This window comes from Sylvia atricapilla, chromosome 5, assembly GCF_009819655.1.
Source record: "Sylvia atricapilla isolate bSylAtr1 chromosome 5, bSylAtr1.pri, whole genome shotgun sequence".
NCBI classification, from domain to species: domain Eukaryota; kingdom Metazoa; phylum Chordata; class Aves; order Passeriformes; family Sylviidae; genus Sylvia; species Sylvia atricapilla.
In genome coordinates, this window is record NC_089144.1 from 48,276,083 (window position 1) to 48,300,722 (window position 24,640).

A 24,640-nucleotide genomic window follows, 5' to 3' on the forward strand; every position below is an offset into this window, starting at 1 on the left:
ACCTGTGTGTTGAGGAGCTCAGCTCCTCCCACAAAGGCTCTGTAATGATTAGCTTCACCTTGGCAGCAAAGAGGCTTATTTAAGGGAGAATCAACTCAAGGCAAATAAAGATCCTCATCCATCCACATATAGCAATGCTGAAAGATCAGCTTGCTGAGAGGGATGGGGCTTTGGCTCGCTAGTTAGCAGTGGTTCTCCTCAGCAGCATTACAAGTAAGGCACTTCCCAAGTCAGCATTTATAACCTGGCTATGGCCAAAGCGTCCCATGGGGGCTTTAGTCTGAGCTCTGTATGCAACGCCCATGGAGCAGGAGCGAGGGTGGCTCTGCTCTGGCTGCTCCTCCAGTACAAAACTCCTCCCAGGACCAAACCTGCATCGAGGCCCAGGAGAGGTCAGTCTGCAAAAAAGCACCAGGATGCTTCAGAGAAAAATGTTGGGGGTGTTGGCAGAGAGAGCTGGAGGCTGGAGTAGAGGTAGCTGTGGCTGAAAAGGTCTGGGGGTGTGAGGCACTTCAAACCCCTCCAGTTAGCGAGGGGTCTGACTGGGTTCTCACTTTTGCATTTCTGTGGTTTGTGTTGCTGCCTTCTGCAATGCACACACCTATGGCCTGTTGTGATTTTATTTGTGTTCCGTGATGGGGTTTGCATTTATTTGTGTTTCCATGATGTTTGGTTTGGTTGGTTTTTATTTTCTCTGGGATAACCAGGGATGAAGCTGCAGCCTGTGAACTATGGGCAGTTTAACACAGAGCACACAGGCTGCACAGCTTGATCCACTTCTGTAATAAGTGTGTTTGCCTCCTGCTAAGGTGTTCCAACCAAGGTCAGTGGAAATAAACACTATGGCCAGGCAGCTTGAGACAATTAACAGAAAGCATAAAGAGAGCCAATTGGCCCAGGCTGGTCAGATTAGGAAAAAACAGCCTCTGCAAGTCTGTGGTTCAGAGAGGGAGACGTCTTTCAGTAGGAACTTTTGTCAATTCTCCCTTGACTGATGCAAACCAGCATGATTGTACTGAAGTCAGAGAAAGATGTTCTTTGATCCTGGCTGTATGCTTGGCATATGTGTGCTGAAAGATTTTTCTGATTTTATTTACCAACCTGATTAAGATGTCTTTTTCCTTTTTTTTTTTCTTTTTTTTTTTTTTTTTTTTTTTTATTTTTTATTTTGTGTCTCCCTGCAACTAGTTCTCCTCCTGATATTTTTGATGTTAAGACAGGGAATCAGCTTGTCAAGGGACTATTTCTTTTGTTTGTTTTTTGTTTTTTTTTTTTCCAAGGAGCTGGAAACCACAGAGGTCCAAATGAGCCCTGTGGATATCTACAGCAGTTCTCTACCAAGGTGAAAACCTTTCTGACAGGCTGAATAAAGCCACATTTGCATGATGAGTTCAGCAACAAAGGCTGGTAGTGGAACTCCCTGTAACCAAAAGCTATTTCCTATAAATGTCTGTGTTAACACGGCCTTGTGCAGGGGGATAGTTTTAATCAAGCTGGGTCTGGGAAACCAGGATGTTTTTGACTTAACCTGAAATGTGTTTTGTCTTCCTTTTCACCAGAGGACAGGAAAAGAGCTTGTAGTAAAAAAACTGCTGGCAACTGAGGCACCTCTCTTCTGGCTTTATGATCACTGTGCAACCAGGCTTTAATGTTCTGGGAGCAAGTCCCACCAGCTTGTTTCCAGCCATGGTAGGTCCTGAAATAGCAGACATCAGACCTATGACTGGTTCTTCGACCTAGCAGTGCTATTTTGGCAGCAGGCCCAGGGTTAAACATAACAAGAGTAATTTTCAGTCCTTGCTCTCTTGAAGGTCAGTGGCCCAAATGGTTGGATGTTTGTCTTAGCTGTTTCCGGACAAGGTCTGCATTTTGTAATGATAAGCCAAAAGTCAGAGATCCTCATGTTGGCAATCTCCTGCTGGCTCTAATTGGAAAGCATTTTTTTCCTGAATAAGGATGCTAGGATTTGGTTATTGGCAATTTTTAATTGTTTTGACTCTTTTGAGCAGGGCTGTTTCTTGTGGTTGCTCTAAAGGCTCACTGCACCCTTTTATCTCCAGTCCATGAGTTTCACAGGACAGTACAGCTCCTTTTTAGGTTTAAGAAGCCATTAAGCCTGGCTTAGCAGAGTCACCCAGTGCCAGGTGAGACTTTGACATCCATTCATCTGCTCAGATCACATGGAGGATGCAGTCTCCCTCTTAGCAATCAGTCTGGCTCACTCCAGCTTGCCAAATGCCTTCTGAGATGAGTCTCGTCCTCTCTACAGCTCCCTTGGAAAGCCATCAGAGAGGTCAGCCACAAATTGGTCCCATTTTTTCTGCCAGACCTCCTTGGCCTTGGCTTTCTCATCCGGTAGCATGGCACTGTATCTGTGGGGAGGAGGAAAAGCAGTATCAGGGCAGAAGACAAGGGGGCAGCTATTTCAAGAGCAGCACCGAAATAAAAAGGCAGGAGGCAGCAAGAGATTAACCCTTGCAGGACATGCCTGCACCACACAGAGTAACACAGTATAAAACAGGCAGGAGCTGAGGAATGTGTAGGAAGACCCTGGGCATCGTATCCAAACCATTTTTGGACATTCAGAACTGTCCAGTTAATAGAAAATGGGTTAGTTAAATGCTATTGTTTTCCTGTGCTTCCCAGATGAGTCATGGCAAACACTGCAGCAAGTCAAATTTTGGCAGAAATTGAAAAGTGATACAAAGACACACGATTTCTCCCAAACCCAGAAGCAGGTGGTGGAGGCAAGTACACAAAGGATGGAAAAGGAGGAATACACTGAAGGCATGGAGTCAGAGAAAGGCACTTGAGAGCACAGGCAGAGGAGCCTGTGGGGTCCCTGTGTCCTGCCTTTGGACGAGACACAGAGGAGATTTTGGATTAACAGAAGCCCAGCTCGTGGCAGAGGAGACTCCACAGCCAAACCCCAAATGCAAGCAAGGGGGGCAGGCTGATAGTCTCCTTATGATTACCATGACAAGGTGAGAGAGGTGATGAACTTACTTTATGGAGTTGAGTGCAAGTTGTTTTAGGGTCCTCAGGTCAGCGTTCATCCCTCCGATGGCCATGAACACCTCGTAGAAGTCATAAGAGACTCCCTTTGCCCCAAAGACTGGGGGATCATCAGGGCTGATCACAATGGGGTGCCCCTCAGCCATGAGGTCAGCTGCAGGGTGACTCCTCAAGTCAGCTACCAGCAGCAGGACCTGGGTGGGGAAGAGTGGGAGACAGCACCAGGCCAGGTTATTGCTGCAGCTGTGTCCCACTGACACCTGCCAGGGCTGCCTGTGACAGCAGGTCAGGGAGGGACAGGCTCCAGAGGACTGTTCAGAATGTTTTCTGCTCTGAACTGCTGCAGGAGAAACCAGCTTGTCTCCACTGCCTGGGAGAAGGAAATTAATTTCTTAAATAAATCACTTTTATCAAGGCCAGTGACATGACTAACTTGAGCTTGTTTAGAACGATTTGACTGTGAGCAATTCAGGAACAGTCTTTTGGTTGCACATTTGCTGTAAACGTGCACATTTGGTTGCACGTTTAGCTTGAGTGGAGCTGGTGTTAAGGGTTCTGTCCCTTAAGGCTCACACCAGTAAATCTCCACCCAAAGTATCCTTTTTGCTGCACCCAGGGGACAATGGCACCACACTAATGGGCTGCACAAGAGTTCCCACTGGTTATGAATTCTGCAAGACAAAGGACTTCCAGTTACAATCCCAGCTTCTCACCCTCCTGGCCCTCCATCTCTTAAGACACGTCTGTGGCTCTGGGCCTCATCTCCACTAGGGATTATTGCTTCCTCAAGTTCCTCTGGATAGGAATTTAAATTATTTTTTTGCTGACTGGCATTGCAAGCCTTATATATATATTCTCAATGTATGCCTGCGTAGCAAACTGCAGTGTCAGGTGGTGCAAAGGAAACTAAGCCAGCCTGTGTGCATCAAAACTTGTAGGTGCTTCCCCCAGCTGACCCTCACAGCTATGGTAAAAACCTTTCCAGTGACCCAGCCACAAGACCTAAGCTTTTAACAACATACCTGGTTGGAGATGGGACAGACTTCTACAGGAATATCCCTCTTCAGAGACAAACCTTTGGCTACTGGGTGTTTAATGAGAGCAAGTCCATGGCCAATCCTGCTGGTATTCAGTAGCAATGCGTCCAGCACATTATTGTCTACAGAGGTGCCCTGCCAGTCTGAGCAGACACAACAATCACTGCAGTGCTGTGAGGAAATAAAGCTGCTCAAACTGCTAGGTAATTTTGTTAATAGATGTCCCAGTTGTGAGGTGAGAGGGTTGTTCATGCTCAGTTTCCACTTGCATTTTCAGTGAAACAGGGATCTGAATCTGCCCAGGATATTGCCCGACATAGGGGTAGATCCCACTCATCTCACCTGGCTTTCAGTGTTTACAGTATTGCTCTTGCAGCTGAGCTAATTATGCTAGACTCCGATAATTGTCAATGGAGAGAAGTAACAATTATTGGGGAGTAGCCTGTGCATTAGAAGGAGATGTATGGTGGCTTAGAAGTGCTTGCTCCTTCCTGTGACTATAAAGGGAGCCCAGGGTAACCACACTGTTTCTGTACATGGCAACATGCAACACATAAGGCACAAGTTAGACCTGACTCTCGTGGTAAGGATAAACCCCACCAATACAGACTAAATAATATATTGCCAATAATAATACACTGCCCCAGCAATGAAGGGTACATCAGTTACTTTGAATGAGCCTGTTCAGTTAAGACTCGAGTCTGGCTCAAACATCATTTCATCTTAAAATGTAAAATGATGGTTGAGGGGCTCTGCTGCTGTTGTGGATGGGGAGTGAGTGCTGTTCCAAGGGAGAAATGGCCAGCAATAACCCTTACATGGGACTCCTTGTCACACCAGGTCAAAGATGCTGAGAAATGTCAAAAGCAGAGAGCAGGTAAGGGAAGGGTCCTGTGGGAATGCCACAGCTCTAAACTGATACGGGGAGAAACACGGGGGAAACTTTTTGTGTGCGCATATATACACACACATCCTCTTGGTACAGCCAGCAGTCAAGCCAGGCTTGCTGCTTCTGCTCTTTGCAAGATTTCAGTCTTGCCTCTGCAAGCAGTAACAAGCCCTGAGCCCTCATGCTCACCAGTCTCCCCGGCATGGAAGAAGTACGGCAAGTTGACCCCCATGGAATATGGGATGGTCAGGGCATCCTTCAGGTCCCATAAAGAATGACCTTCATCCTCATCACCAACCTGGGAGAAAGAAGAAAGGTATTTTTGAACATGCTTGGGAAGATGATGGGACTTACAGTTCTATATAAATGAGGTGCCAGCTGTGCTGAAATTACAATGCTGTGGGGTAGGGAGCTGATTCTTTCAGGGGATTTTGTCAATTATCCTGAACAAAATCCTTAGCTGGAGGATTTGCAATTCATTAACACTGATTTCAGTACAGCAGCCGAGGTTCTGGCTCTGGTATACAACATATGTCATGGTATATTTGTGGTTGTATCACTAGGGGTTAATGTGAAGCCCCAGAAGAGATACAGTTACCAGGTCGAAGCCTGCCAGGGTGTCTGGGAAGCGGGCTCTGAGTGCCATGGCAGTGAGGATGTCTTCTTTAATCTGGGAAACATTCAGCATCCTAGAGAGCAAGAGAGAGAAAGCACTGCAGAAGCTGACTCCCATGGGCCTGCCTTCTCGGGGTTTGAGTTGAGAAATAGGGCCCCCAGGGGTATTTCCAAAATGCAAGTTGCTCTGAATCTGACAACCAGCTTTGGGTCTCTAGAGGAACAGCAGTAGAAAATTGGTATTATGAAAGGAAACCCATGACTGACCAGGAAATGCCTGGCTAGATCCTGCTGTCACTTGAGTTGAGGCATGCTTGTCTAACTCACTGGCTTTCCCATTTACCAAGCAGGGAAGGGAACACAACAGTGTGGAGAGAAAATGTTTAATTAAGTTTTTTCTTTCCTCCTGGCTGTTTTGTTGGGAGATGAGGCAGTAACTGCATTTTAAGAGAGTTTTACATTTTGATTTCTTTCAGCCTACACGTGACTCCTTGTCACACCAGGTGGAAGATGGTGAGCAATGTGACACCTACAGTCAAAAGCAGGGAGCAGGTAAGGGAGGGGTCATGTGGGAGTGCCACAGCTCCAAACTGATATGGGCCGAAGCACAGGGGAAACTGGTTATGCGCACATGTATGCACACACATCCTCTCGATAGGTGAGGCAGTAACTGCATTTCAAGACAATTTTACATTTAGGTTTCTTCCAGCCCTGTCAGACTTCAGCTTCTGGGTGCATTTTGCAGACTGTGTCCATACTCAAGCTGGCCAGAGAGGCAAGCCAGCTCTGAGATGGAGAGGGCATTGTGCCAAACCAGAAGGAGTAAAGCGCTGCCGAGTGGTCTGCTCCACTTGCTGAGGATCACCTCACATGACTCCATGGCATCTGGCTGACTTGGAGAGCAGCCTTGTGCCTGGGCAGCAGCACGGACATACCGTACACAGGCTGCTCGGGAGCGGCATGTGCAGAGTCCCACTGGGACCTCTGCCACTCCCAGTGCCCAAAGTGGGGCACTGCTGTCACTGCCTCAGTCTCTGCAGGGAGGAGGAGAGCAGGGACAGCTTGGACACGCACACACAGAGCCCTGCCTGGCTCATTCCAGCTTCCAGGGCTCATGGACACTCCTCTGAGTCTGCCCCACTTGCTTCACATGTAGGCAGACTTTCCTAGATGAGTTCTCACCCTCAGCCTTTTATGCACGCCAGGGAATGCTTCAGGAGCCAACACCCCGGCTCTAACAATCCATGTGGACATTGCAACTCTGGTGCTCCAGCTCAGCATTATTTTTCCCAGCCCTCTGCCCACCTCCGACACAGCGCGGCCGCTCTCAGCCCTGCTCAGGCTCTACCTGTGCGCTGCAAATATAACCTTGACTCCAACAAAGTCTGGGTGCTCCTTCACGAACTGCCTGGTCACCTCCTGGTAGGTTGCCACAGACCATGATTTATTGTGCCGGGTGCCATCCAGCTCATACACCTGCAGCATGGAAAGCGTGTGAGGAGCAGTGGTTACAAGGGGCATTTTACCGGGACGTGGGAGAAATGAAGTGACAAAAGCCTTGGGAGAAGCAGGGTGCTGATAACAGGGCAGGAAAACAAAAGCAGTGAAATCTGTGCAGAACACTCTCTTCTTCAAGCCTTTACCAGCTGGCAAGAGCCAAGGAGTGGGTTTCCTCCCTCCTGTGTGATACAAGTTTCTCCGTGTTCAGGCATGGCAAGCAAACGCCCTTGAGAACCCAGAGGAGACCGTGACCCCTTACTCCCGTCTGTATCCAATGCTGGAGCATTTTGTCCAGCTGTCTGGCAGTTCACACATGCTCTGTGCCTTGCAGTGGCAGTCTGTCAGCCCAGGCAGCCCCAAGGCATGCGATGGCTGAGCTCCATAAGCCACCAGCTGAGCTGGGCTTCTGCTCCCCTCTGCCAGAGGTTTGCCTCCTGACCTTGAGTCAGTCAGCTAGTCTTGCCATGCTTTCCCAGGTCTCTGGCTGCAAAATGGGAAAAATAATCCTTTTAGCATGCTCTGTCTCATCAGCTTGCTCTGGATGTTCCTCACTACCAGATTTCAGCAGGGGTGGAGACCCTGAATGCCTCATTGATACTATTCCACAAAGGCCCTGCCTGAAGCTGCTCACAGACAGCAGCACTCCATCAGTTCTCCTCTCACCCTTCTCACCATTTTTTTCTCTGTCACCTTTCTCTTCCAGCTTTCAGCTGCTCCACTTCACCCCCTAACTTCCTCTCTGCTGCTGTCCCTTGCAAGGCTGCCCCTTGCAGAGCCCCTACCCCACAATGTGGTGTCCCCCTTGCAGGCACCAACAGGCCATGGGGCAGCTGCAGATGCTCAGAGGGAATTTTCCCCAGCTGCAGCCCATGGGAATGTGAGACTTTACACAGCTGAATCTGCAAACACAGCTGGGCTTAGAGGGCTTTTCCACAGTGTTTGCTGTTTCGCACTAAATCCCAGTTTTTCATTTACTTTACCTCAGGGGCTGCTTCTGGCAGCCTTTGCTGCAAGGAGAGCTTTTGCAGCGTCAGCGCTGCTGCCAGAGCATGGTGGAGGATCTCCAGCCACACCAGCATCTTGCTCACACCCTGCTCACCTTGACTTTCCCCAGGAAGCATTTCCCTGCCCTCTCAGCCCAGCTCCGGCCTTCCTGGAGCTCACAGCATGGAGCCCCAGGGCTCTGCAGGCTCCCACAGCATTAGGAGCTGGATGGGAAGCAAAACTTCCCTGCCAAGCCTCTCTTCAAAAGGACTCACAGCCATGTCTAAGGGCTGATGGTAAAGGCAGGTTGTTTTCCAGTCAGGCCCACGCACTTGTATCCTGGTGGATGCTCTTGGCCTGGAAACCTGTGTGGTCTGAGGGGATGCCAGCACTGCCTCACAGCACAGGCATGTTGACATTGATATTTTGATATTATTTTCTCTTTCCAGGTACTCCAAAGACAGGTGGCTGAATTCAGAGCAGCTGGCTTATGGCAACCCTCAGCAAAGTAAGATGCATGTAAACTCTGGACTTCTCCACATCCTTTTTTTTTTTTTTTTTTTTTTTTTTCTTTTTTCTTTTTTTTTCTTCCTCCTTTGCAATGCATCTTTCTCCTCTCAGGCATGATGGACTGACAGAACTCCCACCCCCAGGGAGCTCTGCATGGAGCTGGGCTGAAGAATTGTATGGGAAAGGTGTGTCTGCAGTGACAAAATTGTCACTGGGAAAGTGGGAACACTTTTAGGGTGGTGTAGTCTGCTGGTGCTTGCGGAGGCATTAGGGCAGAGTGGGTTTGTAGGACAATCTGACCAGCTCTGGGTGACACGCAGGTGGAAAGGCCTGAACCATTAACCAGATTTTGGTGTTAATGGCAGTGAAAGGGAGCTGTTCATACTTCACACACACTGCCAAAATTTTAGGTTGTCTGCAAATTGTGGAAGGTTGTGTTTTGCCAATTGATTGACTCGTCTATTCAGAGTAATTGCTCTGAAATAAGCCGAGAATTTAAAATAATACAACTATTCCAGAATAAGTCATTATTCAAGACAGGAAATTTGTTCAGAGAAGCTGCCACAGAATGGGTGATTCTGGTGCAGACAAAACTGAGCTACATTTTGCCAATGAGCAAGATTTTGACACAGCTTCCAGTCTGACTGTGAAATGTAATTTTGTGCCTATGTCACAGCAGGTATCTCCCTTAACCATTAAGAACAAAGAATCTCTCACTTTCAACCCCCTTGCCTATGCAAATCTCCAAGAAAGACGTTTGAATATGATCAAGGTTTTCCAGCATCCTTAGAAGGGCAGGTATGCAAACATCCAAAAACTAAATTCAAGATAGGGCTTGAGGAAAGTTGTGGAGAAATACAGATTTAAAAGACTGTTAGAGAAGCCAAGCCCCACGTACCGCAGGCAGGATAGCTCTTATCTCAATATACTGTATATTGTCTTCATAGAGCTCCAGCAGCCCCTGGTAGAAATAGGCCTTGAACACAGGTGCATAGCAGATAAGTCCAGACGCAGTGAGAAAGATTTCTTCAAATCTTTTCCAAATGGAAGCCCGAGAGGGGTAGGCGAGCTCAGGGGCATCTGTCACCAGGGTCAGGTTTCTCAACAAGCTATAGAAAAGGGAGGAGAGAAGGAATGAGAAGAGCAAACAGAGCCTGTTGGCACAGCAGAACAACAGTGACTGGTGCAACTGGGAAGCATTCAGGTAATTTTTCTGCCACCTGTATTTACTGTATATTACAGAATCTGTATGATACACGTTGAGCTGTAAGCAGAGTAGGAGTAGGTGCTTAAAACCTCCCTTTTTCAAGGAACAGAATTACAAAAGCAAGTATGGTGCTTTTACATCAGTTATACTCTGCCACCCAGGGTATCCCAAAGCTGAAAGCAGGCATGCACATTCTTCCTGCAGACAATGTGTTTTCCCAAGAATCTTCAACGCACAGAAGATGTGACAATGCTTGTCCTGTTCAGCACCTGAAAGGCAGACTGAGTTTACAGGAGACGCCATGAACTGGGCCACCACCAACCTGCTTGCTGAGCCTGTAAGTTGTCCTGGTACCTTTGTATTGTCAAAATATGCCATCTAAAAAAATGCTAGAGGGAGACAATTCTAAATCAGAAATCATTTTTCAGTGAGAACAAACCTGATGCCCTGCCAGCCTTGCTGGTAGCTACTTCCGGGAAACAACTGATAAGAATCTCAGCCCTGGCTTTTCCTCAGTGTGATGGAAATGTATTTATTTCCTCCATACACTCAGCTGGCATAGAAGCCTCTTTCAGAAATCCAGAGAGACAGCAGGTGGTTTTATCAGGCAGAGTTTAAGGGAGCCAGTAAATTGCAAGATTATCTAGGTGTGGGTGACAGTTTGTGTTCAGGCATCTGTGCCACACCACCATCCTCTGGCAAGCTGATAGGCTTCATCCCACCTGAAGTCTTGTCTCTGGCAACAGCCCTCCTTCTTCCACCATGAAGAGTAGTTCGTAATAAATTTCTCTTACTAGTGGGCAAAGTCTAAATGGCAGTGCAGGGGTGATTAACTTCATTGCTGGGTGGACAAATGGAAGCCATCACAGAAATCTGCAGATGTTTTCTTGCTGGCCCAGTGCTTATCTTGTGTCAGGGGCTAAGCAGGTTCAGACAGAAATACCTTCAGCCATGCTTCAGCTTTCATCTGAGAATATTGTTTCCCCTCAATAACAGCTACTGATCTTTATTAGTGTTTCCTGTTTGATATCTTGGCCCCCATCCTTGTGCAGTGCTCTGCTCTTTTATATGGGAGGTGTGGCTTTGATTTGTGATCTTATTATCTTCATCCAGGACACTTCTGTGGATGGAATTAAACCCCCACAGCCCCCCTACCGATGTAAAATGTGGTCTGGTCCAAATTCATAAACTGAGACATCCTGGACAGATATGCCTTTTGAATCCCTCCATCCTGCCCATAAAACAGAGCCTGTTCCCCCAGGATTTGCCTGCTGTTTCACCCTCTAAGGATTCTCTTCCAGGGTCTGTAGTTTCATTTCTTCCTCACTCTGTTAATTTCTTTGCCAGGAATAATTTCAGATGAAAACCTGTGCATAAAAGAGATGCTTCTAGTGCTAAGGATGAGACTCTAAATGCTCAACAGTCAGAAAAATTCAAAGATAAGGTTTCCACAGCAACTTGGTCTCTGCCCTCCCATGCATTACAATAGGGGCTTTGGTGCCATTACCACAGGACACTGGGCAACCCCAGCTACTGTTCAGTAATCCAAGCAACCAGAGAGGACCGAGCTGGACCACGGAAGGGGCGAGGAGGAGCAGCAGCAGCGGGAGACACCGCGGCAACACCCTAGAAACCAGGAATGCGGGAGCCAGGAGCATCCTGAAGGCACTGAACCAGCTGCCCGAGCTGCGGAGTGGGGCAGCCGCCGGCAGAAAGGGTGTGCTGCTGCTCAGCAGGGAGGTTTCGTGTGGGAAGAGCTGGGGGGAAAGAGACTTTTTTCCCCTTTACCTCGTGGTCCCCTCCAGCTGGGCACAGCGGAGAGCACCTGCCCGGAGCCGAGCGCGGCTGTTCCCACCGGCGCTGCGAGCGCTCAGGGAAGAACCTCCCCGTGGATCAAAAGGCCCTTGCAAGCCCGTTCTCGCCGCTCCAGGCAGCTCCGTTTCAGATAAGGATGGCTGGTTAGTCGGGCTCCCACCACTTTCTCCCCTCGTCCTGTGAGAATTCGGCTCCTCCAGCAATGAGCGCATGCAGGGCTCAGCTCCCTGCCTTTAAATCTGGCTGTACAAACTCGTGGTTGTTTACTTAGCCTGTGCTCTTGGGCTAGAAACAGCAATAAATCCCCACACTACCCTGCTCCTAAAAGCACATAAATCAAATTGTACTTCTCTTTATAATCCCCTTCCCTTTGAGACTGATTATTGATCCTTACAACTGTTGAAGATTTATTGCATAATAGTGATCCATCCTTGATAACCAGATAATCTCCTAAGGGTTTGGGGGCTTTTGCCATCAGTAGCTCATGCAGATGGAGCAAAGCTTCATAAATGCTTTTTTTTTTTTTTTTTTTGCTTCTTTTCTGGAATGGGCCTTCACCAGTGATCAGGTGCAGACTACAAATAGCCTTCCATGTCATGTCATGTACGCACTGAACAATGCTATTGCAATGCATATGCCCCAAAGGGGCACAGCTAAAATGACCAGCCAAGGATAATTTATTTTCAACTGTGGCTTTCCTTTCTCTTTTCCTGGTTTTGTTTTTTTTTTTCCTTTTCCCTTTCCCATGCTATCTAATACAGAAGTGAAAGGTTTTGTTGCCTTGTTTTTAAAGGGATTCTTTTCCCTGTTCCTTTTTCTGTTCCTGATGGGTAATTATGCCCCTCTCCTCACCATAGTATCTAAATGTCTTCCAGTGGTGCATTAAATAGTGTGACTAACATCTGTCACATGTGGTTCATTCGCTTTCTCTCTCTCTCTCATCCCCTCTTCTTCTCCCCAAGGGGAGACTTGTAGAGGGAATGCAGTGCTTTGTTTCTGTAGTGGATTTTTATTTCTTTCTTTCCCCACACACTGCCCTATTTTTCTGTGAGATAAGGCAGGCAGAGGGCACGGAGGGGAAGGTGATGGGAGCCCGGGCAGCCACCAGCACCCAGGGGAGCTGTCCCTGCAGCCTTGGCCGTGGTGTCAGCTCCCTCACAGATGACTTCATCCTGGTGATAGAGAGCTCTGCTGAGCACGGCCTCAGTCCTTGGGCTGCTGAGTAGGGGGTGGGTGGTGGTGTTTTACAAATATCCTGAATGTCAGTGCTGCTTCCCTAAATATCTGAGGGCATGCTCTTGCTTTGGAGATGGCAGCCATTGTGTTGCTTCTTGAGGGAAGGAATGACATTCTCCTGTATCGTAATTGATTGTGAAGAAAATAAGTGAGGATTGGTTTTCCTTTTAAGTATGAAAGCAAAATTCCTTTCCTTTTGCTGTCCCTTGGCCCGTGGTCTCCTGGCTCTCCTAAAAGCATCCTTTTGGAAGCTTACCAGTAACACAATACTCTAGGGTCTTGGCCCATGAGATGTGTGTTTTGAATAGGAATGATTAGACCTTCTCTTGAGGGAAACAAACAAAAGGAGTCCCTTCCAAAACACACACACTCACACACGTGTGTATGTACCTAAAAATGCAAACAGCAAAAATCATGCAGATTCCCCTTTCTTCCACCCCTTCCTGGCCAGAAATGCTGTAAAGTGAAAGAGGTTCAGCTTCTCAGAAACATTTCCATTGTTCCTTCACATTTGCTGATCCACCCTGTCTTGCATGAGAGCCCTTCCCTGCTGCCATATTCCCTTGACACTTCCTTGAAACCACCCAACTATCCATCCGTTCTTTCCTCTGACATCTGCTTTCTCTCAGCTTGTCAGTGCTCAAGGGCAAAAAGGAGTGCAGGAGAGAGGTAGCCTGGGATGCACATGTTCAAGAGACTGGGAGAGTTTCCAGAAACTGAGAGGCAGAACAGATTGGGGCCTATTCCTGGCTAGAGACCTATTTCCAGACGGCCAAAAACATTCCTAACCCCTAGACTAGTGCCCAGGGATTAGATGAAAAGGGAGGGGAAGTGCCTCAGTGTGGCTGTTGTTGGTGTGTTTGCACATTATGCATAATGACTGCTCTGTGATTTTGTGGTGATGAGCACAGAAGGGCAAGAAATGAAGGACAGCATACTCAAATGGATAAGTCAGCACCCAGGATGTGAGATCTAAGTTTGCTCTTGGCTCAGGCACGTGTTTGCTGAGGAAAATCACTTCGTTGACCCCTGCCTCAGTTTCCCCTCCACATTTGGGGGGCCCCTTGCAGCGAGTCTCTGTCTTGTGTCCCCTTGCAGTGCCTGCCACTCTGAAGTCCTGCTCTGACTTGTGGCCACTGAGCACCATGAGACAAATACAAAAGAAGAGGCATGCGGCAGTACTGCCTCTGAAAACAAATGTTTTCACACAAGAACAGAGGGAACCATACAGTGCACAGCCCCAGTCACCCAGGTGGACAGGGTGTACAGGATGCCTTGCCCTTCAGCCTCTGCCAGGAAGTGGCATCATGGCATGGAAACACAACCAAAAACAAGTGCAATGAAGGGTTGCTCCTGAGACACTTCTAAATGCCCAGTGCAATTGCTTAGGCTTTAAGGAAGTGAAGCTGTTTCAAAATCTAATCCCTTGCTCATTATTTATGGGTCTCCTGGTGTGGTTTGAAGAGAGCTGGTGCTGTCATCTTTCCTTCCTCATCACTCCCAGCAGAAATGGAAGGGAGCTAATGGGGAACCAGTCTTCTCTTTGGAAGACACAGATAAGTGACTTCTCACTGGATCTTACTTCGTCTATCACGTGTCAGGTCAGTTGAGCCTCAGGATATAAAAGGTCAAGAGCCCAGGGTGTGGCATCACTTTCTCCTTCGCTTCTGGATCTCCATAAAAGAGGGGGTGGATGTCCTGGAGAGACAGACCCCTCTGCCCTGCCCATTGCTGGTTTTGGGGAGGGAAGGCAATGCCATGCCACAAGTCTGGAAGCTCCTCAGCTCCCCAACCTGACCTTCCTCCCTGACAACTTCCACGTGGACAGGGCAGCAGCTCACTAAGATTTAAAAGATCTATTTAAGAGCACACAACCTCATTGAAGAGCACTGCAGTAAAACCCACCAAGTTTCACTTTGGAAATGCTGGAATTAGGGTCACCTGCACTGCCTTAATCCAGCCCTCTCCTTGTGTGTTGGCATGGCGATGCTGTCTGTCAATTCATGACACCACACCCACTGTTTTTTTCTGCAGACCCCAGCCCCTGGAGCGCCACGGACAGCGGTGCCCTCTGAATGGATGGCTACTCAATATTTTCCTTTGTCCTCATCGCTCAGTGTCTGACTTCATGCATTATTTAGTGTGCTCTCTCCAGCCCCCCACACACCACGGCAGAACTGCATGCTTCCTCTTGGCCTTTTCAGCAGGGCTTTGTCCCGGGATCAATGGCCCCTGGATGGGGAGACAGGATTCTGAGTTCCCATCACCACTGGCTGGAGGGGGAGCCAGGCTCTTCCCAGCCACCTGTGAGTGAATAAATGCCAGGTGGTTCAGACCAGCCTGGTCCTGATAAAAAGCTGCCAGCAGTAAAGGCAGGAGCTGCCTGCAGGGAGAAGAGCTCCTGCAGGAGGGTGAGTGATGCCCTAGGGAGCCAGCTGAGGTGTGAGCATACAATAGAGCTAACAGAAGCTCTGTTAGCAGGAGGGTGTTTGAGGGGAAAGAGCTCCCGAACCAGGCAGGGGTTCTGTCTGTGGGGTTCCTTGGCTCAGACAGTGCCCAGGAGGGAGAGCCACAGCTCCTGGTGCCTGAGGGGTCTGTTGGGAATGAGTGCTTCCAGGTGATGGGTGCCAGTGGAGCTTCAAAGGCATTCTGAGAAAACAAGTTTGGTGTTTGGAGGGAGAGTTGGGTTGGGTTTTATTTTGGGAAGTTTGAGGGGTTTTGCTAGTTAGCAATTAACATGAACAGTTTGCCCAACTTCTTGCTCTGAATCAAAACAATGACTTTGCAAAGGGCTTTTCTGCGGTTGGGGAGAGCCTGTTCATCAGCTACCTGGCTTTCCTCATCCAATTTTTGCATGAGGCACCACGCAGTCCTGTCCCACACTGAGAGCCCATTTAGCCTGGGTGCTGGGGAGAGCTGGGCACAGTCTCTTAAATCTGCTTAAGCCACTGTCCTCAGCATGTCTATACAGAGGGCCAGAGTGAGTGTGCACAGAAAAAAATCAGGTTTTCTTGTCCCTGACTCCGGCTTACTTAATGCAGCAGCCTTCAAGCTCTTACACTGCTGTTTGCTTTTCCACGTGTACGGCCCTAAATGGAGCTCCTCACTTCCAGAGCAGGGAGCAAAGGGGAAAGTTGAACCAGAGAGCTCCGATGCTGCCACGGGACACCAAAAGGCTCGTCATGACTCCTCACTCACCCTCTGTCGAACTCGGCCACGTCGCTCAGCTGTCGCCGGTAGGTTTCCAGCAGCAGCCACTGGGAGCACTGGGCTGGCAGGTGGACAGGGCGGGGCCGGGAGAAGCGAAAGCGGACGGAGCCCGCGGGGGTGAAGCAGATATAGCAGTCGGGCAGGTAGGAGGCATTGTACACCAGCCAGCCCGCGCTCAGCATGGCCAAGTCGTGCAGGTGGAGCACAGCACCTGGTGGGGGGGACAAGGACATCCCGATGAGCCCAAGCAGCTGGGATGAATGTTTAATGTGATAGTGGTGTGTTCACCCATGCAGGGGTGTCTGGAAATGCTTCTAGAAGGCTATGAGTGCTCCTGGCTGGAGGATGTGGCCTCCTCCTCATCAGACACTGGGCAGGCAGAGTGTGACAGCTCCCTGGGAGCACAGGGAGGGGGGAAATCGATAGGGAGCTCTGCCTCTCCACTGGGATGGAAAATGCTCCGAGTTATTAAAGGTCTTTCAGACAGACTTTGCTGTGAGCTGGCTCAGGCCCCACTGATTTAAAGATAAACTTGCACAGGAGACAAGTTGCACGGTTTACAAGGCTTGCTGGCGGAAGCACACCTGAAGCTAAGCTCTGTACCTAAGCTGTTTGGATCCCAGCTTCAATCTTTGTGTCTCTTCTTTCAGCTCTCTGGAGCTCTGGCATACACCAAAATCCCAGACCACACCACTCTGGGGAATTGCACTCAGATGCAGAAGTACAATTTACTTCTGTGCCTTATCAAAAGCATGCTCCCTTACATTGTACATCTGCTGCTGGCCAGCACGAGGGGCCTCTGGGACACTCTGTTATTGTGCAGTATGTTGGCGACTGCCAGTCTTGCTGGCACAGGAAGCATCCTCTGTCTGCTCACCTTCCCTATCATTTCATTTTGCTGAAACCTCTCCTTTTCCAGAGATTCCTGGTGTTACTGGTGCTTGAACTAAGCCTCACCTTTGTAAAGGGAAGATACTGTGAGAGCTGAAGTCTTAGATATGTATTTTATTAGTCCAGGGGAGACCTCTTAGTCAAAATAGCTTTGATGCCCTTAGGGGTAAAGGGAGAACACGAATAGGAGGAACAAGACACAAGACTGATATGTATTTGACATTAGATTAAGTTCCAGACTATAATTTATAGTGAACTAATCTAATATAGACTCATGTCTATGACCTCCCACTAGAAAGGGTCAGGCTGTAAAGATGCTGAGGAGCTGTGGTTGCTGCTCTCAGCAGAGCTGGTGCACCAGACTGGGCATGCTGCAGCTGTCTGACCCTCCTCTGGCTGGCAATGTCACCTCCTTCCCTACATGAGCAGCAACAGACATTACAATAGTGCTTGAAACAACAGGAATTCCCAGGGGCTCTTATCAAGTCCTACACAAACAGCTACAAGGATGTGATCTTGGCCCTAAAAGCTTACAGCCCTTGCAGAGATTCTAAGAACTCATTTTAACATCACCTAAATTGAAAAGTGTTTATTATTTGTTTTCACCCCCACTTGGTATCAATGATACTGGAGGTGAAAGAGGGGAGTGCTTTTAAATTCCTGACTGTTCAATCCAGCCATGAAAGGATAATGACGTTTCTGACATACTAATTGTTTACAGTAATGGATTTGGATGCTGCAAGGCTGGGATCTGCATCCCACAGCAGACACTGGGAGGGAGAAGTTGGGAAGATTGGTCAGGGCCACATCCAATCTGGCTGTGAACACTTCCAGAGATAGGGCAGCCACAACTTCTCTGGTACTTTTCCTCAGTACCCTCTGAGAAAAGACTTTTATGTAATCTAAATCTCTCCTCTCTTCATTCAATACTGATCCCCCTGGTCCTGTCACTACCTGCCTGTGTAAAAAGTTGCTCTCTCTCCTTTTTATAATCTCACTTTAAGTACTGGAAGTACACAGGCTTTGACTTGTACACAACAATCAAAGAAAAAGATTTCAGTGTTAGAGGTGTCCTCTTCTTCCCCTAGTGTCCCCAAACTTTCCAGCAGACTTCCAGGTCTGCTACAGAACCACTGCAGAAACACCTTTTGGGGAATGCAACGCTTTTGGCTAAGATACAGAATAAGACAAGGTTAGTAACCTGTTTGTGGGATGTGTATGTGGGAAAAAGAGAGTCCCTGGCTGTAACATGCTGAGTAAATGAGGATCTTTGTTATTTCTTGTTGTCTTTGCTTCCTCTGCCCCTTCTCCACTCTTGAAAGACTTAGGGATCCATATTGTAAGTTAAACCAAATGCCACAATTGCTGGAAATGTGCATTCATCCAATCCAGCCCCCTCTTCCTCTCTCCCTACCCCATCTCTGAGCTTGGAATCAGGGCTTTTCCTGGAACCCAGTGAGCGCAATTCACAGCTCTCATAAGCTTGTCTCCCACATCCTGTGTTTTGTCTCAGCTCAGAAAGCAAAAGATGAGAAAGGATGAGTGAGATGAGACTCCCTAAGCCAAGCCTACCTTTTGGCATGCGCTTTAGGATGCTGAACACCGCGCTCTGATCAATGAGACTTTTTGCCCGGAAGAAGTGCATGCTTGGAGGAAACTGTCCTGTAGTTATGGCTGTTTCCACTTCCTTCTTCTTGAGATTTACGAGCTTTGTGCTGAGCTGCTGCTCCTGCCTGCTCAGCACCAAGTTGCCACCTGTCTGACGGGCTTTTTCCTCCTGCATCAGGGAGTCCCGGTCCTTCCAGAGAGGGCTGGGAAGGCAGAGGGGAGGCAGACTCAGGAGGAGGAATGCCAGCCTTATACCTCGCCCAGATGGAGGCTTCATCTTAGAGCTGCACCTTCATAAGGGAAAAAAAAAAAAACTGAAGCATTAGCAGAGGTCAGAAAGTGGCACCTGGGCAATGGGATATGAAGCTGTTGGCCCATTGGGTTAATGGGATGCTCAGTACTGGTACCAACATCCCCTGAATTTAGGGCTAATGGATCAGCACACACCTTATGGCTGCTGATTGCACACAGCAGGGCTGGGTAGGGTGAAGAGATATTGCTCCTTGGATCAGAGTGGCAGCACATCACGCAGTAAGGCAAAGGTCCAGCCCTGGCAGGGGGGATTGGTGGGATCAAGATGCCTTTTGCAAGCTTGGATGGTGCCCTCACTGAACAAGGAGTGCTGGTACTGAGGTGATGGCTCTGCTGGTAATGTCCAAGTAAGGTACTTGGCTTGAGCTCATCAGATCCCAATTCCCTCCGGTTGAGAGAAGATCCTGTTGCACCCTTTTAGTACATTTCAGCTACCCAAAGGGTTAATTTAAGGGCAAAACCCAAGGCTCCCTCTGCAGTAACAGAGGGGTGTCCTTTCTTTGCAATCCCAGAAGAAAGGGGATGGAAATGAGACCATGGGAATAGTAAAAGATCACAGGAGACAAGCATGTGTGAGCTCTGAGAACTCTCCCTCCCCCCAAAAAGCACAACTGCAATCTAATCCTTCAACACCACCCTCCATGCCAATCTCCCCAGAGCAAAACAGGCTGGAGAAGGGCTCAATATTTTGAAATAAGCCTTTGTGAATTACATAGAAAGGCCCTGCTTGTGCACATGTCTTGTGCTTCCAGCCTCTTCTTCCGCCTGTGGGTCCAGGAATATATCTCAGCCCCTTTATAGTACGTCCCGGGGTGGAATGTATGCTGGGCAGCAAACAGAGCAGCCCCATACCAGGCCTGGCTCTGAGCTTAGAAAAGGAAACATCCCAAAGAAAAGTGTTATCTTATCCGTGGTGAGACCGACTTACTGTAAACTCTCCTCCTGCTGGCATGCAGAGCTCACGCTGGGGAGAGCGGGGAGCGGTTCTGTGTCCCAGCACGGATAAAGATGCACAGCAGGGTCCGTCCCGGGGCCAGGCACACCGAGTTCCTCTTCCTGTGCTGCCGCCCAGCTTTTATTTCACCCCGGCTTCATGAATATATAAGGAGGAGGAGGAGGCAGGGGAGGTTATGAGAAAATGGGACACGGACGCCGGGGCAGCGGCTGAAGGGAACCGAGCTGCCAAAAAAAAACCAACGAGCAGAGTCGCTCAGGAAAACCCCCCAAACTCTTTAACCCGTCGCTGCCTGACAGCGAGGGCGGGGGGGGTTTGTCTGTGCAGCCGTCCCGCCTTCCCTGGCACACATACTCAGCTTTTAAATATCCTGCGAGAAGCGCTCGGGCGCGCATTCCTGGTGCGGGGAAACTCCGAAACTCGGCTCAGCGTCCCAGGGATATTCACAAACTTGGATATCTAATCTGATAAAGGGCCTTTAATACCAGCGACACTGCGAGCTCTGCTCGCTAATGCTTTTACAGCTGAGGAAAGAGCGAATTGTACCTTGAAATTAAATGGTCTTGCCCGTTCTCTGTGAGTGAGGCAGGTAAATTCAGCCAGCTGCCCTGAGACACACACGGATAAAGCTTCAGCCTGGGAAGCAAGTCAGGTGCAAGGCAGGATAGACATATTTAAAAAAATACAGTAATACAGTACAGTAAAACAAATACAGTAATTTCAGCTAAAATTTTCAGTTTTATTTCACACAGTTCAACGGACTGAGTTTTAAACCACTTAAAACATGTTACATAAATAGCTTCCAGGGGAGAACAAAGTCCATTTGGTTTCATTTAGTCCAAAAATGTAATCGTTTTAAATATATAAAAAAAAAAAAAAGAGAGAGAGAGAGAAAGAAAGAAAGATCTTGTAAGTTTAGAACTATTGCAAACAACCCACAGTGATCACAAAGATTGTTTTTGAGGCAGAGAGACTAGAATCTGGTCAATGCTATGTTAAATTTCATTAGCTGACACTACAACAACAGACTGAAAGCAGAGTGTTCAGGCTGCCCACCCTCCCTGACGGTCCCAGCTGGACACCTGCCAGCTTTCCCTTCTTTCCTGGTCCCTTCACTCTCTGCTGTCACTAAGATCAGTACCAGCATCCATGCAGGGATCCCAAATACTCCCTAAATCCTGACAAGGCAGCATGCAGAGGGTGGCTGTGCCCCCTTGCTTGCTCCTCAGCATCATGGGAAGTCCTTGAGTCTCTAGATGATCCTACTCCCAAAAAAGGGAGATCAGTGGAGTGGAAAGATGACCCAAATATGCTAAGCAGCAACTACTGGTTGATGAAAGCAATTCGAGGATGGGAGGTGTGAGGAGGGAAGGGCATGGAGTGAAAAGGGATGGTTCAGTAGGGACAAGAGTTCTGCCTCCAAATACCTTCAAGGGAACAATATCAGTGAAGGAAGGGAATTGCTTTCATTTGCTTGTAGTAGTAAAGCCTAGCATTAGTTCCATAAAGCCAAATTCAGCCCAGGCAGTTGGAAAACTGGCTCTGTAGTGAGAAATTGGGTGCTAGAGACAGGTTCCCATAGTGGAGCCCTGAGGGGGTTTCAAATGCTGTGTAAGGGATCTCAAATAGCTCACAGCCGGGCAGGGGTCTTGGAAATGCCTGCCAGAGGGCCTCAGCGATTTGTAGTGGCTCATCCTTTCAAATCACATTTGAAAAACAAAAACAAAGTCCAGTGCTCAAATGCTTCTTTAATGGGACTTCTCCACATAAACAATTGCACGCATTGCCAGGAGAGTTTCGTACAGATGTTGCAAGGGTTGGAGTAGGAAATAAGCAGGTGTTTGAGATGCTTTGCTATTAAAATGTGGTGCATGCTCTGAAAATAAAAAATTCTGGTGAAATAGGACCACAGATGTTTTTAGGTGGAAAATGTCTAGACATGAAAGGTGGAAAGAGGGAGAAGAGGAGCCCCATCTGGGGGAAGATTGGGTTCATCTAGTGCATGCAGGCAGCCAAAACCCTGGCTTCAGGCTTCCCTGGGAACTGAGGCATGGTGTAGGAAGACTTGCCCTGTGTCAAGGACTAGCAAAGAATGTACAGTTGTCATTTCCACACCAACATGTCTCCCAGCCTGTTTGAATTCTTCCTGAGAAGCAAGCGGTCCATTTGGAGGTTTTGCAATAGCTCTGTCTCTGCCCATGGGTGCATGATTGCAGTTCCTGTCTAGCCTTGTGTGGCCACTGGAAGAGTCTTCAGCTGCCTGGCTGAAGTTTGTTCTTGCGGTTTGTAAACATGCTGTTTAGCCAAGGCTGATAGGGGCACCAGGCATGCCCTGCTCCTCCATCAACCAGCCCAGCTTTTCCTTGGTTTCTGGGGTGGTTCTTTGTTCTCTCAGCTGCTGCAGCTGTACCCAGCAGTGTTCCAAAGCCCCTGTCCTGGGTGTGTCTGTGCAAGCTGCCCCTCAGATGCATCTGAAGCTTTAAATAGCTGGAGGCCAGCATTGAGAGCTCACAGCGAGTTCCCCCTGCTTCAGTTTCGGTTCTGTCTGTGAACCGCCTTCCTTCAAACCTTTCCAGCCTCTTGAAGGTAACAGGAACCATTCCCTGAAGGTTTCCCCACCTGTCCCTCCTGCATCTCTCCTGCTGTGGCCACCTGTCCCTCCTGCATCTCTCCTGCTACAAGGACCACCCTGTTCCTTGCAGCAGCAGCAGTGCACAGGGGAGCGTGGGCAGCTGTGGGGCTGCAGGAAGGGGGAAGGACCACAGAGGCACCAGCAGCAGCAGGCTTGCAGATACGTGTTTCTCACTTCGTCTTTCAGCTCAGCGTCCTGCAGAGTCCATCCTGCTGCTGTGGAGGGTCAGCCACTGCAGCTGCCAGCCCCAGGTTAAAGCCTGGCAGGGTCACTCGGTGACAGCAAAAGCTACAGTGATAAATCCAGCAGGGTGATGCAGACTTGGCTGTGTTTCATGTGTGTTTCTCATTTTTGTGTAAGCCAAATGCAAACCAAGGAGCATTTCTGAGGGCGTAAAGGGTGGGGATGCCTTTTAGTCTTCCTACCCTCTCTGAACATTTTGTAATATAAGCTGTTCTCTGGAAATATTGTAAGGCCAGGAAGAGAAGACTGGAGCTGGGAAATGTGTTCCTAGCTCACCAGTTGGCTTCTCTTTCTGTGCCAGCTGCCTCATTTGTGAAATGGAACCAATTCCCTGCCTAGCTGCAATGATTATTTGCTGTATTTGCTGGTGCAATAGCCATGGTCCCTGGGCCAGCAGCTGTTGTAGAGCAAGTCTGCATAAGAGACACAGTCTAGTTTGGAGGGGGAAACCATGAGGTGGGACAAGGGGCAGGAAAACAGCCAGAGGTTGGGGGGAGACAGATGGAGATGGTACTGAAGGCAATCTTGCCCTTGATATATTGCAGCTCTGGTAATTGTCCAAGAATGGCAACAGCCTTGCCCTCCCAGCTGTGGCTATGAAAAAGAGTGAGTGAGCTAGGAGAGGGTCATTTGGAGTTTCCTGGCCATGCTGTGAGGAGGAAGGGACAGGAGGCCATGCATCTGGATGGAACTGGGCACTTCCCTCATCAGCGTGTGAAGAAGGGCTGAGGCATTGAGTCTACAGACTAGCTGCTAGCACAGATGGACAGACCCTGAGAGTTGTGTGGAGCTGCCCTTGGGAGACTACAGGAAAAGGTATGAAGGACTTTTAGATCACAAGGTGCTGCTTTTGAAGCCTTCTGAAGTCTTATTGAAGCACTCTGTGTGTCATGGCTGTCTTGACAACCACAAGAGGTGGGCAGGTGTACAGGGGAGTGAGGAGAGTCCCTACGTCTCTGCTAGGCCTGGGTGAGACCACAGTGCTCTGAAGCAGTCCCAGTCTCTGGTTAATACCTGCAAAATGCTAAGAACATGTTAGTGCTATAAATTATTAAGAATAGACTGTGCTGGGATGTTTGGGATCATTAAAACCTCCCCACAGGACTGCTACATAACCCCTGCCTTGGTCTGGCTGGGCACAAGTTGGTATTTTTATTTCTTTCCACCCCACTTTGTGCCCAGCCAGGCAAAAACATTTCCCAGCCCAGCAGGGACATCAGTGGGAGCCCTGCAGCAGGGAGAATGCTGGTGTGCCCTGGGTCTTGCTGGCAGCATTGCTCCCCAGTCCACAGCCAAGCTCTGCTCACCCTCAAGGTGCCTTATGCCCCTTCAAAAAAAGCCTCCCACTCCTTAGCTGCCCAACCATGTCTTGGTGCATCTCTCCTTCCACTCCTCAGCTACATCCATAACTATCCAATGATTTAAAATTAATAAGACACTCGAGATGCTACAGGAGCAGGAGCTGATGATGGAGAGAGCCAGGGAAAGGGCTGAATTCCCAGGTTAATGATGAATCACTCTGGGAGTGTAGTCATTGATTTGTAATCATTGCCTGGCTCTCAGATATAATAGCTATGAATTCCTCTGACCAGCAACTGTGACAAGGTGCTTTGGGCTATTCCCAGCACACCTGCAAAAGTTCAAATCTTGCTCACAATAGTGGGGCTCAGAGCTCCAGGAGCCAAACAACTCCATCAGCATTTGCTAACAAGAGGGGCTCAGCAGCCAGCACACACACCCAGCTGTCACTGTGCTGCTGCTGGAGCTTAGCATACAAATAAATAAGTGTAACTGCATCATTTCCTTCCAATCCTCCACCCATGCCCACCCCAATTCCCTGCTTCTGTCACCCCACCCTGGAGGTCTGGGAAGGGGAAGTGCAAAACGAAGTGAGCTGGTGTGTATTAACACCCCATTGCTTTGGAGGCAAACAGCAGCCTTCCTATTCAGGGGCTCCCAGGGCACGAGCTGAGGGCCTTGG

At 48.7% G+C, this 24,640-nt stretch overlaps 1 protein-coding gene across 1 annotated transcript; it reads right to left on the reverse strand.

The window, feature by feature from the left end:
* Positions 1–174: 174 nt before the first annotated feature.
* Positions 175–19,884, reverse strand: ADA2 (adenosine deaminase 2). The gene is made up of 10 exons (XM_066319421.1): positions 19,758–19,884; positions 18,482–18,807; positions 16,007–16,229; positions 9,449–9,659; positions 6,905–7,032; positions 5,540–5,630; positions 5,131–5,239; positions 4,038–4,195; positions 3,007–3,209; positions 175–2,372 (listed from the first exon to the last, which is right to left on the reverse strand). The coding sequence occupies exons 2-10, from the start codon at positions 18,792–18,794 to the stop codon at positions 2,264–2,266; spliced, it is 1,545 nt and encodes a 514-aa protein (XP_066175518.1). The 5' UTR covers positions 18,795–18,807; positions 19,758–19,884; the 3' UTR covers positions 175–2,263.
* Positions 19,885–24,640: the final 4,756 nt, after the last annotated feature.